The sequence below is a fragment of the Dicentrarchus labrax genome, unplaced genomic scaffold (assembly GCF_905237075.1).
Source record: "Dicentrarchus labrax unplaced genomic scaffold, dlabrax2021, whole genome shotgun sequence".
In the NCBI taxonomy this organism is placed as follows: domain Eukaryota; kingdom Metazoa; phylum Chordata; class Actinopteri; family Moronidae; genus Dicentrarchus; species Dicentrarchus labrax.
This window is the reverse complement of record NW_026136715.1, coordinates 1,377,672-1,391,929: the sequence shown is the minus strand read 5'-3', so window position 1 is coordinate 1,391,929 and position 14,258 is coordinate 1,377,672. Positions and strand designations below refer to the sequence as shown.

Here is a 14,258-nt window from a genome sequence, read left to right as displayed (position 1 = left end):
TTTTTGTCAGACTAACACATTGACTTGCCCACGGACATTCAGCTTACTTTCTTGTTTGCCAAGATGGTAAATGGTAAATGGTAAATGACTGTATTTGTATAGCACCTTTCTAGTCTTCCAACCACTGAAACGCTTTTATACTACATACCACATTTGCCCTTTCACACACAATAACACAGCAATGGTGAAGCCCATCGAACACAAAACTAACTCATTCACACACCAGTGCACAGCATTGGGAGCAATTTTGGGTTCAGTATCTTGCTCATGAATACTTTGACATGCAGCGGGAGGAGCCAGGGATAGAACCCTCCGATTAGTGGACAACCCGCTCTACCTCTTAGTCACAGCCACAGATATGCTGTTCCTTTCGCAGTATATCATGGTATTTGTCATGGTATTAAAGTTCTCCAGAATACTTCACCTTTAACAGTCTTTCCTCATCACGTTGATAAAACCAACATTGCAAGTTTTTCAGTTCAGCAATGATTAGTCGTTCCTCTGCTGTGACGTGAAGTCTTGTCTTTGAAGGCTAACTGTGCCTGTAGTTCAGACTGGTCATTGCAACACAGATGAAACCCACAGGAATCCAATGAAAGCTGTTTTGAGACTTTGATACAATAAAACAAATTCCCACATGTGTATTATATTTATTATATTATATTATAGAGGCTCTCTGAAAGTCCATCCAGTGTCACAAGTATAGCGATAGATCTGTGTTTTGCTTTGCCTCTGCCCTTTTCCAGGTACCACTCTCCCCTCCGTGCTGTAGAGTGAATGGTCCAACCCACCGACAGTCAATTGCTCATTTTGACCGACCTGCCAACAAGCAGACAGGGCCGGTGGGCGAGATGGCAGCTTAGAGCTGTGTGTGTTGGTTGTTTCTAACTAAGGTGGCGTTTTACTGACATTACTCCCTCTGTGGAGGGAGGTGATCACTAACATTTCATCTGTATAATTAACAGCTTGTGTTCACAGTTAAGTTAGTAATTTTGCTTTCTAGTAGTTTTTAGTTGGGACTTTTAGCTTTTCGTTTGTATGTATTTTAATTTATATTGTTAATAAAAGTCAATTTTGTTTGCACATATGGTTTGCACATATGGTTTGCACACCCCAAAAACATAAAACAGATAGAAAAATGCTTTCTTCATCTAATCCTTTCTAAATGTAGCACTTGAAGCATTTCAGCGTATTTGATGTCAATGTACTTTTATGATGAAATTCTTGGTTGTATCCACACAGCTGAGTGCACTCAACAGTAAGTCGCTTTGGATAAATGTGCCAGCTAAATAAATGTAATGTAAGATATAACATACATTAATATCAAAGTAATACACACATACCATCAACAGTTATCACAGTCAGAAACAGCACTTTATCTAGCCCCTAGCTTCATACTTTGAGTGGACAAAAGTGTACTTCCACTTGAAATACTCAATCCAGACACAGGTATAACGAGGAAACACAACACTCGAAGCTCTCAGTGTTTCACCCCCCTCAGTCCCCTGCTCCACTTTGAGATTGACTGTCTTGTAATCCACATTCTAGTCACTAGAGGTTGCTGCTCCATTAGTTTCCACTCTCAATCTAAACCTCACTGCATGTATTTATTCTGCAGGTTTGGAAGTTGTTCAAAGGGTTTTCTACCACAATCCTGACAACAGCCAGAATACAAGTGACTGGATGAGTTCAGAACAAAATCAAAGCACAACATGTTCTGGTTTCTCTTGTCTTTATTAGTGGAATGGAATATACACCTCTGTGCTTTAATGCTGTTTTCTCCTCCTTTCATTCACCACTGCTCTCTCTCTCTCTGAGACTTATGGTCCATCAGTACACTGGACGAAGAACTGTTGAACTCAGAGGCATCTGAAGTGCTGGTCGTCGTCTCAACTGGTTATTTATTTCCTCCCGTTTGTCTCCCCGGCATTTAACCGATGTGCTTTCATTGTTTGTCTGATAATAAATGTAGTTTGTTGGTTTGAATTAATTCGAAGAACAAACAGGACAGCCACTTCAGATGAAAAACCTACTCTTAAAAACAGCTGTTGGACAATTTATGAGCAACTTGACACCAAGTATTAGCTGGAAAACGCCTGTTTCACATATTCAAAAGCTCACGTAACTCTGGTTTTATGCAGTAGCTCCGAGCTCTTAAGAAAGAAATCTAATGGAAATGATCAGCTAGATAGGACTATAGAAAGAAAAAATTTGCTACACAACAATCTTCGTTATATTTAGAATATGCTCTAAACTTTGTTTTTTGCTGTGAATAACAGTCTTTGGTTTAACTGGTGACAACTGGTAGATATGTGCAACCAGTGTTGAGAGGGTCACAAGCAGATATTGCTTCGATTTAAGGGGTCACTGGTCAAATAAGTTGGGTATCTCAGGTGTCTCTAGACTGGGACCACAACCAATCTTTAATTAAAAGCTTAAGAATGAAGTCTGGTGTTAAGTTGCTCTTTAAATCTCCGTCTGAGGCTGTGACATACAGGCAACATCTGGCTAGAAAATTAGTTAAATGCTAAATTTCACTTTTGTCAAATAACATTTAAAAACTATGACTGGACTGATCAATACTCTGAATTATGATTAATAATATCTTTGCGTCATTATCTGATGTGCTACTCATATTGATTTCCAGTTGCCAATCCATATCCGTATTCACAAAAATCCTGATATGAAAGTAACCCCCCCCCCAAAATGATTAGTGACATGACGCAAAGATAATCAATTATAAATTTTGATTATAGATCAATCACATTAGTCAATTAGCTACAATTAACTTGCTTTTACATTTTCATGAAACAATGAACTCATCAATCCAGGGAACATTAGATCAATGAAAATGTGAAAATTAACATTTGAAATATTCTTCAGATGTTTCCTGTTTGTTGACATCAGAGCGACAGCTGCAGAAATAAATATCAATACCTACAACGGATTAAATGACTCAACAGTAGATCTCAGTAAAGTGCACTAGAGCTACGGCTCCCAGCCACCAAGCCTCCGTAGGATCAGTTAACATTTAATTTCACAGTTTAACATCACTTTCCTCATCAGATAAAGAAAGAAGTAAAATAAATTACAAGAATAAGTTACTAAAAACCTATTTTCAAACTAATTTCCTGTATAATGCAGCAATTTAAAACAAAAAAAATTAAAGACCAGGTTCATTACCCAGAAAATTGCAAAAATGTTTAAACTAATTCAGCTAAAACTGCTGACTGATGCTGTGAAAACTGTTGTACGGAAGGCCAAACGGGACATAAATTAGTTAATTGGGCAATACATGTTTTAACAGTTTTAATAGTTTCAAATTTAAATGAGTACATAGAGGGAACATAATCAATTATGTTCGCTTATAAATTAATCGTTTAAAGTCAGTAATAATGCTAACTCAAGGCCCATCTTTATCTGGAGCTTTTAACCGTATTGGAGCAAAATCTTTTCATCAGTGAAGACTATGAGAATTGGTTGAAAGCCCCGGAAAAAGCTAATTTAAAAACAAAGTTGTTAAATTATATAATATTTAAATCTATTACGCATCATCATCATTCCAATAATTCTGCAGTTAAATGATGATGATTTATTGGGGAGCAGAGGCCGGCTGGGAGCTACAGCTACACAACAAAGTGAAAACATTAAGACTTTTTTTTGACAATAAAAGTGACAAAGAGTTCAAAATCAGTGTAAAATATCCGTCCGGTGAACAGACGGCCGGTTCAGTCTCCTCTCTCACTCGTCTCTCTTTAAACTGCCGGAGAAAACAGATAAAATACCTATAACGGTATCCATGCATATTTGTGACTGCTCATCATACAAACACACACACACACTCATACAAACAAACACCCGCCCGTTCACACACACACACACACACACACACACACACACACACTCTTTGCATTCTGGCGAGGAACATGCCTGAATGATTTTTATTTTTGAACTCATTTATATACTCTGTTTTATTTCTTCTTGGTAATCTAACTTCTCGGTGGTGCAAACACTCGTCTTGAAAAGTTTCGGGACAGGGAAAGAGGGGGAGGATGAGAAAAACAAACCAATGACTGATAGGAGAGGGAAAAAAAACAGTCGTCATGCAAAAGAACGGATGATGAGATTTCTTTCCCCATTGTGTTGTGTTTTTTTTCTAGCTTTTTTATTCTTTGATATGGTTGATAAATTCCTATGATCAGTAGTGCTACTTCTACTGCACAAGGCTCATGCACGGAGAAACGCCAGTCAGGTACCCGACGACTTTCATCTCTTATCTTTTTTTTCTTTTTCTTTTTTTGGTTTGAGGATTTGATTGGAAGATGCAGGTGAAAGTTTATGATACAAAATATGTTACAGTATGTACGTCTTGTCTCCTGTCTGCATGTCACTCACTCACACTCTTGCTTCTGATTGGTCGAGGAAACGCTTCACCGAAACGCTAGCAGGTGAAGTCACGTGTGGCCGATGACGTACAGTATTAAGAGAGGACGTTTAGTTTTTAATCTGGGATTTAAAAAGTAAAACAAAGCCTTGTCTCCTTTTTGTGCGAGCTCATGTTCCACTGTTCTCTCGGGTTTCTACCATCAGTCTTTCTGGTAACCTAAATAATAATACCATTGTGTTTATAGCAGAATCTGGGTTAAAGACTTTTAAATATACACAATTTTACTTTTTAACCACTGCGGCCAAGAAATATGACCAGAAATCCCCAGTAGAAGCAGTTACATCTTGAAAATATGCTCATTAATTTAAAACTGTCCCTGTGTGTTATAGACACAGGAAATGTATTAACAGAAACAACAACTAGAATAGAATAAAAGCAATAAAATAGAACAAAGTGTGGGCTGGCAAGCGATACAGAACTATCCGCTATTGTACCACCAGCAGCTTCTTCCTTCAGTATATGAATATAAGTAACTGTATATGTTGTTTAGTTTATTTATTTAATTTAATCATTCCGTCCAGGTTTTTTTTAAGCTTTATTTAGAATTGTTGTGGCCTAAAATACCAGATTTAATGGCAGCTTCTTTAAAATTGCTAATAGTTTGGTGACGTGCATACTGCTATGATTGAAACTCAAGGAAACTACAATGATTCGTCAAATTTATGTAAATGTTTGCGGTGACTGGACAAAATTATAAGAACATGCAGAATTCATGGGGATTGGTTGAATTGAAACATGCAACTTCCTGGAGGGACTATCTGTTTTTTTTCCAGGTTAAATGTTGCAGTTACTGAAATGAATGAGATTTAAGTATCATATGTTCATAGATGACTTGGATGGCTCATTTAAGTTTATCTGTGTGTCCTTGTGAAATAGATGGAGCTAGAACAGGGGTAGTTGCTGAACTAGTAACATGTTAGCATGTTTTTTGACAGATGTTGTGATAACAATATGATTTACAATTAGTAGGAACGGTCATTTTTGCACCACAATTTTCATTCTCTGAAAAAACTATTAAAATCATGATGATGCGACTTTTGTTGGGGTCTGTTTCGATTGTCACATATTTTACCTTTATCAAACAAGCTTCTGCGATTTGCATATTGCAATTGACCATATTGTGATTTTGATCAAAACTTGATTGTGCAGCCGACACTCATTTATCTCATTATCCAATTAATCTGGACAGAAAAGCTCATGAATGTTTTTCAGCTTTTCAGAAAAACTAGTGGAAGAAACGCTCCTAGAGAAAAAACACAGAGGAACTGAAGCTAGAGGAACAGAGGAGAATTTGAAAGAGGACTCAGCTTTCTACAAAGACAGTAGTTGGTGAGTTCATTGATTGATGGTTCACCACCTGATTCTTCCCAGAGAACTCAGCTAAAGGCGCCTGTTCAATTTATTAGTAGCCAAGATATTTTGGCAGGAAAAAGTGGGTCAATTTAGCCAACGTAGGCTATGTTCAAACGGCCTTATTTTACTTTTTATTTTAGATTAAATATGATCCTTTCATGTATTTTGCATTAGTAGGTTTTGACGCTCTTGAAATTAGGGAGGATTAACAATAAATAAGACTAAATTTATCTTTCCCGCCTTAATGAATGTGATGAAAACAACCCTTTCCTTCGGGTTACGTCATCGGGACAAACGTGATTTTAGTGCTAAAGAGCTTTCGGGGTTGCATTTCCCTTTCCCATTTAAATCTATTGCAGAATACTTGTGTCCTCTCTCTCACTGAAAAGATCACATAACAAATGAATTTCTTAGTTGCTTTACATTATGTTCCCTGCAATAATTACTGTAGTTTTTATAACACACACATTATTATTGTTATTATTATTATTCTGTTCATTTGTTGATGCTATTTTCCTGCTTGTTGTAATGTTGCATATTTTGAAAAGTAAAGGCTTTCGTTCCTAGTCTGGGTGTCAGTTTCACACTGACAAACACTTCTGAGCTACAGCCAGACCAGACCAATCCATGTCAGACCTGATTAATCCAGTCCAGGATCCCTCACTTAACCCATTGTCCCTTTTAGAAGTCCAGCGCTGCTCAGACCAGTTCAGCTCCTTGAAGTTAAGATCAGCTCAGTGTAGTTGTGTGAACAGTATTCAGGCTCAGCATAGATCATTAAACCCAGTTGAGTTCAGTTCATGTGTAAAATTCATGTGTTTCAGCAGCGTCTGGATTATCGTTCCGAGATTTTCACCTCTTTCAACTGAATTCCTTTTAAAATCTCAAGAGTTCTCTGTCATTATTTCTTTACTTTCCATAAAATGTGACCTGAAGTGGCTTAAACCCAGTGAAGGAATCATCCATATATACTGCCAACTCTTCATAAAACTAAAATTCATCTTTGGTCCTCTTCAAAGACATCCTGATCCATTGCTGGGTTTAAACCTACAACCTTTACATTTCAAGCAAAAGAGGTTCGACTTTTTCTCTGCAATCAGGCTCGAAGATCCAGTCTTTTGATGTAAAGAAAAGAAACCATCCCCTTTAGGGTAAGCCAAAATACCAAACCGTACGTATCCTTTTTTTAGCTATATCGGTCTGACAGCCGTCACCTGTTTATAGCTATGGCCTCTGAAGCCACTGAAGGTTGTTTGGTTGTCAACAGATCATCTCTGTCACATCTTTTTCCTAAAAGGGTCTAAAAGAGTCTAAAAGATCCTCCAATGGTCGGCAGGCCCTCAGATTCATTGCCAAGACCAATGACTCAGTTCATTCGCGGTAGGTTTACACTGAAAAATAAGACCGCTGTCCTTGACAGCCATTTTTCACCCCTCCTCTCAATAATTAAGTTTATAGACCCAACGAAACAAAGTTGGTTTCGGGGTGCTGGGAGTCTTGGCATCTTTTCCGTCGTCGGTCCAAGATGTACCCTCCCAGGGTTTGTGCAATCAGATCCAAAAGGTCAAAACTGTGCAGGAAGGCAAGTGCGTGTTGGGGTCCGAAATGCATGAAGGGTTGATTCTTAAGACTCAGGAAAGCCTTCGGGAGGTTATAGTTCCTTTTTAAAATTCCTTGCCTTTGATTTTTGCTTGCTTTCCCAGCTCCAGTTGGCGGCTGTCTCCCATATGGGATGCCATTTTGTCTCCATTTCCATGTAATCCACAAAATGGTAAGCGAAAGTAACCAGCAGGTACTCAAAGTATCCGTCTGAGAAGTCTTTGTCCCCGAAATCTCAGCTAGCAGTGCCCTGGGTTCAGGATCAGAGGTTTAAAGGAAGTTCATGGGGAGGTTGGCGGGTGGGGCGGAGGGGAGGGTGTCGAGGGGGAGGTTGCGGGCGTGGTCAGAGGTTATAAGGAGGAGATTTTGACAGTGTCGTGGGTGTAGGCGGTGGCCCGGGTGTTGCGTAGGATGCCTGGTATGGGGGCGGGCGATGGGGGGAGGCTCTCATCAGGCGTGTTGGCAGGCGGCGTGGGGATGCTGATAATAGCAGCGGTGAAATCTTGTTCCCCGCAGTTCAGCTTCAGGTCACCCGTCTGGGCGTTCAGACTGGAACGACTGAGGAGACAAACACAAAGAGTAAGATTATCGCTCCTGGTGGAGCCTCCTGCCATGGTCCTGCTAGATTGCCATTGCCAATACTGTTGTTGCTGTGCACCTGTCTGTCTGTTTGTCTCTCTCTCTGTCTCTGTCTGTCTCTCTCTCTCTCTCTCTCTCTTTCACCCCAACTGGTCGAGACAGACGACCACCCACCTAGAGCCGAAGGATCTGTCCTAGGTTTCTTCCTTTTAACAGGCAGTGTTTCCTTGCCCTTGTCTCCAAGGTCTTGCTCATGGTGGTACTGTTGGGTCTCTGTAAATAATGTTATAAAGAGTTCGGTCTAGACCTGCTCTATTTGAAAAGTGTCCTGAGATAACTTCTGTTATGAATTGGCGCTATACAAATAAATTGAATTAAGAGAGAAATCACAATATTTGTCATGTATTTAACAAAGTAACACCCTGTTCGTCTTTTCTTTTGTGTTTTATTCTGGTTATTCGGTCATTTCAGCTTTCTCCCACCATTATCCACACCAGTGCTGCCCCTGGTCTTGCCCTCAGTTCAACCCGTATAAATCCATAGTATTACACAGCTTTCTCTTCTTGTTGCCAGATTGTCTTTATTCTACGTTGTGTGTTCATCAATCTCCAGCTATTTTCTAGTAACTTTTATATTTCTTGTGTGGATTTGTTTGCTTTTTCTGGACTGATGTCTGGTTCTCCAGTGAAGATGTTGACTTTCTACATTTTTTGTCCTGTGCTTCTCTCTGCATCTGAGTCTCTGTTAAACCAGAAATCTTTACAATCAACAACAATTTCTGCATTTAAATTTGGTGTACATCAAGGCTCTGCATTTGGGCCACTGCTGTTTATATTTATCTCTTGTGGTTTATCTATTTGCGTACATCTTCATGTATGTTTTATTGGTCAGTGAACATTATCTCTGTTTACGTTTGTGGTGGTATGGAGGTGGTTTTGATGTGCAGGGTGTCCAGCTCCTGGACGCTCCCCCGGCTGACGGACACCGTGGAGTTAGCCAGTCGCATGGCGGCTCTCCTCCTGGCCCGGCGGGGGCAGCAGCCGGTGGAATTGTTCTGTGCCCCCTGCTGGCTGGACAGGGAGGTGCTGCGACTGGTCCTGTAGCCCACCGACTCTGTCATACACAGCTCGCTATAGGTCATCTCGTTAGTGAACTCATGGTTCTGTGGGGAGAGGGCGGAGGTCAGACAGATCCTGAGGAGAATATACTAACAAGCTCCCTTGTTGGTTTAGACGCTGACATTGACATTGAAAAGTTTAATTGAAAGAAGATTAAAGGATTTAAAAGTTTTGTTTTCAATCTCAACTTTTAACGTCTTATGACTTATGTCTAATGACTAAATATAAGAAAGAGTTCTTGAACAGATACTAAATGGAACTCCTGTTTCTAAGGTCAATAATGTAGATCACTGGTACCCAACCTGGGGGTCCCGACCGCCACTTAGGCCTTCTTGATTTTAAAGGTTGTAAGAAAAGTTATATCACCTATATCTAAACATTTCATTACATTCTGTGAAGAAAACTAAATGAAATGTAGTTATTTAGTTTAAAGTTTAGATTATTATTAAGATATAAACCTAAATTAACTGCATTAGGAAAGTATGCAGTTGAAACTACGGAGGAGCTGGTAGAAAAAATTTGTAGAAAACACTGAATTTCTCAAAAAAGAAGCCTATTAAGTCTGTATGATTGTTAAAAAGGATAAAAATTCATAACACAGACAGAGAACGGTATAATAATATCAGTAAAACTCATCTCTGATCAATATTCACAGGAAATAATCAGCTAAATATTCATCCAAATCTCTGGTTTTACACAAACTTCCTGCAGTTATTGTGTTCACTGTTTGTGTTCATTGTACATTTTATCAGCTGTTCCCTACTGTTACTTTTAATATTGAATATAATATGAAAAAGGGAAGATGAACTTTCCTTTTATTAAGCAAAGTGAAATTGTGTGACTCTGAGTTTATATTAAGACTGCACGCAGATAAAGAAAGTCTGGAGGTATTTTTAAACTCCGCTAGTGTCTAAAAATGTAGAAGCAGATGGAAATATAAAGTTCAGATCTGTTTGTGATGTGACTGATGAAACGACTCAGCTCACCGTTGTCTTTTCCAGACAGTGCAGCAGGTGGTGGTGTTGATGCTCGAACGCTGATCTGTTCTTCACACACAGAGCCGTGGTGTCACTGTCCCGGTCCTGAACACACACACACACACACACACACACACACACACACACACACACACACACACACACACAAAACATGCACAAATCATTTTCATTAATGAAAAAGTAAGTAACGTTATATCTAGCTAGCTAACGTTAGCTAATTATCTAACGTTAATGTTATTACCAGAGACGGTTCAGAAAGTATAAATGTATATAGAGAATCTTTGTTATTGCCAGTGGCTCTGACAACGGAAGTTAACTTAATGTTTACAAGGCGTCACGGACCAGAGCCCCGCGAGCCTTGTAACTAACGTATTTTCAGTAAAACTCTCATAAAAAAGACTCATAGAGGGACAGACTTTGAGAGAGCAGGGCAGGTAGTTCACGTAGGGACAGCAGGGGAGACGGCCTCCCCTGACGGAGGGACAGCAGGGGAGTTTAACAGCAGAGACAGGGGCAGTTTTTTTCAAAGCCCAGGAAAATTAAATGTCCAAATTCGGGGTGCAAACAGGGATGTAGGGAGAGTTGTAGAAATGTGTATTTTGGATGTTTTCTTTCCACTGGTCTGAAAGAAGACATGTTATGGAAGCAAAATAACCCAAAATGTTTTTGCCTGCCATGTCTCCCCTTAAGGCTGCAACTAATGACTAATAGTTGATGTACCCTCGGAATCCAATTTATTTTTTATTACAATTTAGCTTACAGTTTAATTATTTATTATTTTATTTACTAAAAAATAAACTAGTTCAACACAGGTAACCACTTTTGCTTAATTTCTTTGATGGCTCAGATGTATGCTCTAGTTGATTTTGTGTTTTCCCCATTCATATCTATACAACCAATGTGTTTATGATTAAATTGTTTACAAGAGCACACAGTTCTGCATAGATCTAGCCTCTTAATTTTGCTTTCAAAGGGCATCAGATTGATGCATTTAACTTTAAAATGTAAAAAAAAATCTTCTGGGGGAGCATGCCCCCGGGTCCCCCTAGAGGGGCCGACATCCACCCACCATAGTCTCACAAAATCCTGTGGGATACACTGTAACAGATTACATGTAGTTATGTAAGCAGGATACAAAAAAAAGGTTAAAAAAAAAGAAGTAGTCAGATTACAGTTACATTTAGGAAAATGGGGATTATTAGAGGGGTTATGAAATAAGGCTCAACTCCCATTAAAACATGACCCGAAGCTGAATCCTGAATAAGATTCACAATGAATCTACACAGGTGGAATTAATAACAGGTTATCCTGACCGGCAGTGAAGCAGCCACGGAGAGGCGGATGTGACTCTGTGCCTGTACCTGTAGCTTCCCCTGTTGGAACGTACCTGGGATGATGGTTGTAATAACCTTTTGATAATGTGATCAGGCACATTCCTTCTCTCTAAGCAGAGGTGCCTCAACCTTTCCCAAAACTGAAACTTAATGGTGGCCCAAAAACAATGTTTTCTTGCTTTTATTCTATTCTAGTTTAAAATGTTTCTGTTCATACATTTCCTGTGTTTATAGCGCAGAGGGAGGGTTTGTTTAATATCGCAGCAGCTGAATAAGCTTGAAATTTTATGTTATTTTTAGGTAAAAACCTTAATTTAATGAGCATATTTTCAAGATGTAACTGCTTCTACAGGGGCCTTCTGCTTCTCGAGGGGAGGGAAGAAGCTGCTCTGTAATCTGGTGGTACGACAGCGGACACTTTTGTATCGCTTGCCAGCCTTTTTATTTCTTGCTTTAGTGCTACTTTTATACACTTTGTTCTAATTTATCGCCTATTTTATTGTTTGATTCTATTCTAGTTCAGGACAAACTTTCACTAGTTGGGAAAGTCTCCATTTGTTCATGTTAATACGAGAGAAAACTAATGTTGAAAGTTGTAATAAATCCTGAGAATCCTCCACATTTAAACTTCACTAAACTTTCCCGACTGAAGGCCAGTCGACATATAATAATAATAATCTTTAAGTCTCTTGTTTTAATCTCATCTCTCTCTTTTTCTTCACCACCAAACTAATCTCTCTTCTTTTCCTTTTCTTCCTTTCTTTGTCTCCTTCCTCCTCTCCATTTCTCCATCCGGTATGATGTTTCAGAAACAGAAACAGGAAGTCTGATCCTCCTCATCCTCTCTTCGTTTTCTTCATCCTCTTATTTTCTCCTCTCTCTTCTGCTCCTCCTCCTCCTCCTCCTCTTCACCCTCATTATGCACTTTTTAAATCCAGCAGTCATCCCTCTCTCGCCAGAGAGGGATTAGGACTCAACAATATCTGTGTGTGTGAGAGAGAGATCCACTCTCTACCTGCAGTTTAAAGCCATCTTACTGATAAAACATTGAAACCCAGTGAATGTTTCATCCCCTGACTGGAAAAAAAACAAAGTCGTGATGAAGCTGAAAGATGAAAATCGATGTGATGTTCAGAGTTCACTGGAACATTAACATCCAGCTCATTTTCTATACACAGTTTTTGGGATATGTCTATAAACTGAACAGGAATAATCAGCACCCTATAGAGGCCTCAATGTTCATTAAGCAACTGTTGGTTGGTTGCTGAGGTAAAATGACCGTTCTATTCTTTCTTTTCCACTAGTTTTTCTCTGAGGGTTGAATTAAAAGAATTACAAATAAATATTTTCAAAGAAAAAACTCAAACCACACAGGTAAAAAGTGTTGAAACATTATAGATTATTACTGTGTTCCTCTTTCAGAGATTACACAGTAAAGTTTTTTCAGACGGGGAGTGAATTAATTTAATTTTTAAATACATTTTTGGGGGCTTTTTGCCTTTATTGGAAAGGACAGATGAAACACAGCAAAGGGCCTGCGGTCGGAGTCAAACCCATGGTCGCTGCAGCAAGGATTCTGTGTACATGGGGGGCAGCTCTACCAGGTGAGGTATAGGGCCGCCCTGTGATTCAGTTTTAATGAGGTGGGCGAGCAGGTTGGGAGGCCTGGACAATCTGACAGGCCGAACAACAAGCCGATGCGATCCTACAATGGATGACAGACGGATCCTCGCTGTTTGTGAGTTTCCTTAACTATTTTTTAAAGGTTAACATTTCTGTGGCAGAGCATCGGCACAGACTGGATGTATCAACAGTTTTAATTCAAGGCCATAAAGCTATGAATTTAATCCAAATCCATCTGATTATTGTTGAGGTATTTCAGTATGGACCAGAGGGTTGGACCGGCATACTCCTCATTGAAACCGTACAGGATCCTGAAACTTCAGACTTTAAATGTGTGCATTTTGTGTCTTTGTTTGTTTTTTCAAAGAGAACTATTTATCAGTCCGATCCAGTCTGTGTGTTTATCTCTGTCTGTGCACTAATGGAGCTGATCTGGTTCCACTGTTGTTTTGCCAAGTTGCTGTACTATGATGTTCTTGTTATTGGTTGAGCTCCAAACTGCTGAGCCAGCAGCTCCTCATCTGTCTGTCTGTCTGTCTGTGTCTTTATCAGAGTCTGTCTCATTGTTTCTGCCATTGATTTCTACTCTTTCTGTCTCTGTGGTTTTCACATGGTCAGGTACAAAAACTAAGATTTATAGTCAACTGGCAGCCTGCGGGCCAGACTGGCCCACCAAAGCTACCCAAGCATTTAACTGCAGAAACACAAGTTGACTTTTATTATATTGTCTGTCAGCTTGAATCGTTTATCTAAAACGTGTCGTACGAAATAATTTGCCAGCAATTTTTGTGAGCGGATCAGTTTAAAATCTGTCAGGGAGTAATGGGACAAAAAGGAGCCACAGTGAGCTGTTAGAAGAGTTAATGAGCTGCACACCTCCAACCTCTCAGCCAGATAACCAAAGTTACTTTTACTTTCACTGTTCATAGACTTGAGGCCCAAACACACCGGCACCGCATCCATAACTGATGGTACGGTATTATTAGCTTAAAATTACGTCTGAACAAACTCACCTGAAGAGCCTATCTCCAGAGCTCTGACGTACCAGGTAATGTTTGCCAATATAATTTATAATTTCAGGCATGGCGACGTGTGATATTCATAGTGACAACTCACCCTCATTGGAGCGCCACTTAGAGGACAAAGCGAGGCTTTCTTCCCATGCCCGCCAGCTGACTTAACGGTAGTGACTGTCGACACAGACCAG

The 14,258-nt window shown here is 39.5% G+C and overlaps 1 protein-coding gene across 1 annotated transcript in view; it reads right to left on the bottom strand.

Moving 5' to 3' along the window:
- Positions 1-1,715: 1,715 nt before the first annotated feature.
- Positions 1,716-14,258, bottom strand: part of kcnd1 (potassium voltage-gated channel, Shal-related subfamily, member 1) — a 69,982-nt gene continuing 57,439 nt past the window's right edge. The window contains exons 7-9 of the mRNA XM_051426600.1: positions 10,083-10,178; positions 8,890-9,140; positions 1,716-7,957 (exon numbers count right to left, since the gene is read on the bottom strand). Of these exons, the coding sequence (XP_051282560.1) occupies positions 7,750-7,957; positions 8,890-9,140; positions 10,083-10,178 (555 nt within the window). The 3' untranslated portion in view covers positions 1,716-7,749. The remainder of the gene's footprint in view (positions 7,958-8,889; positions 9,141-10,082; positions 10,179-14,258) is intronic.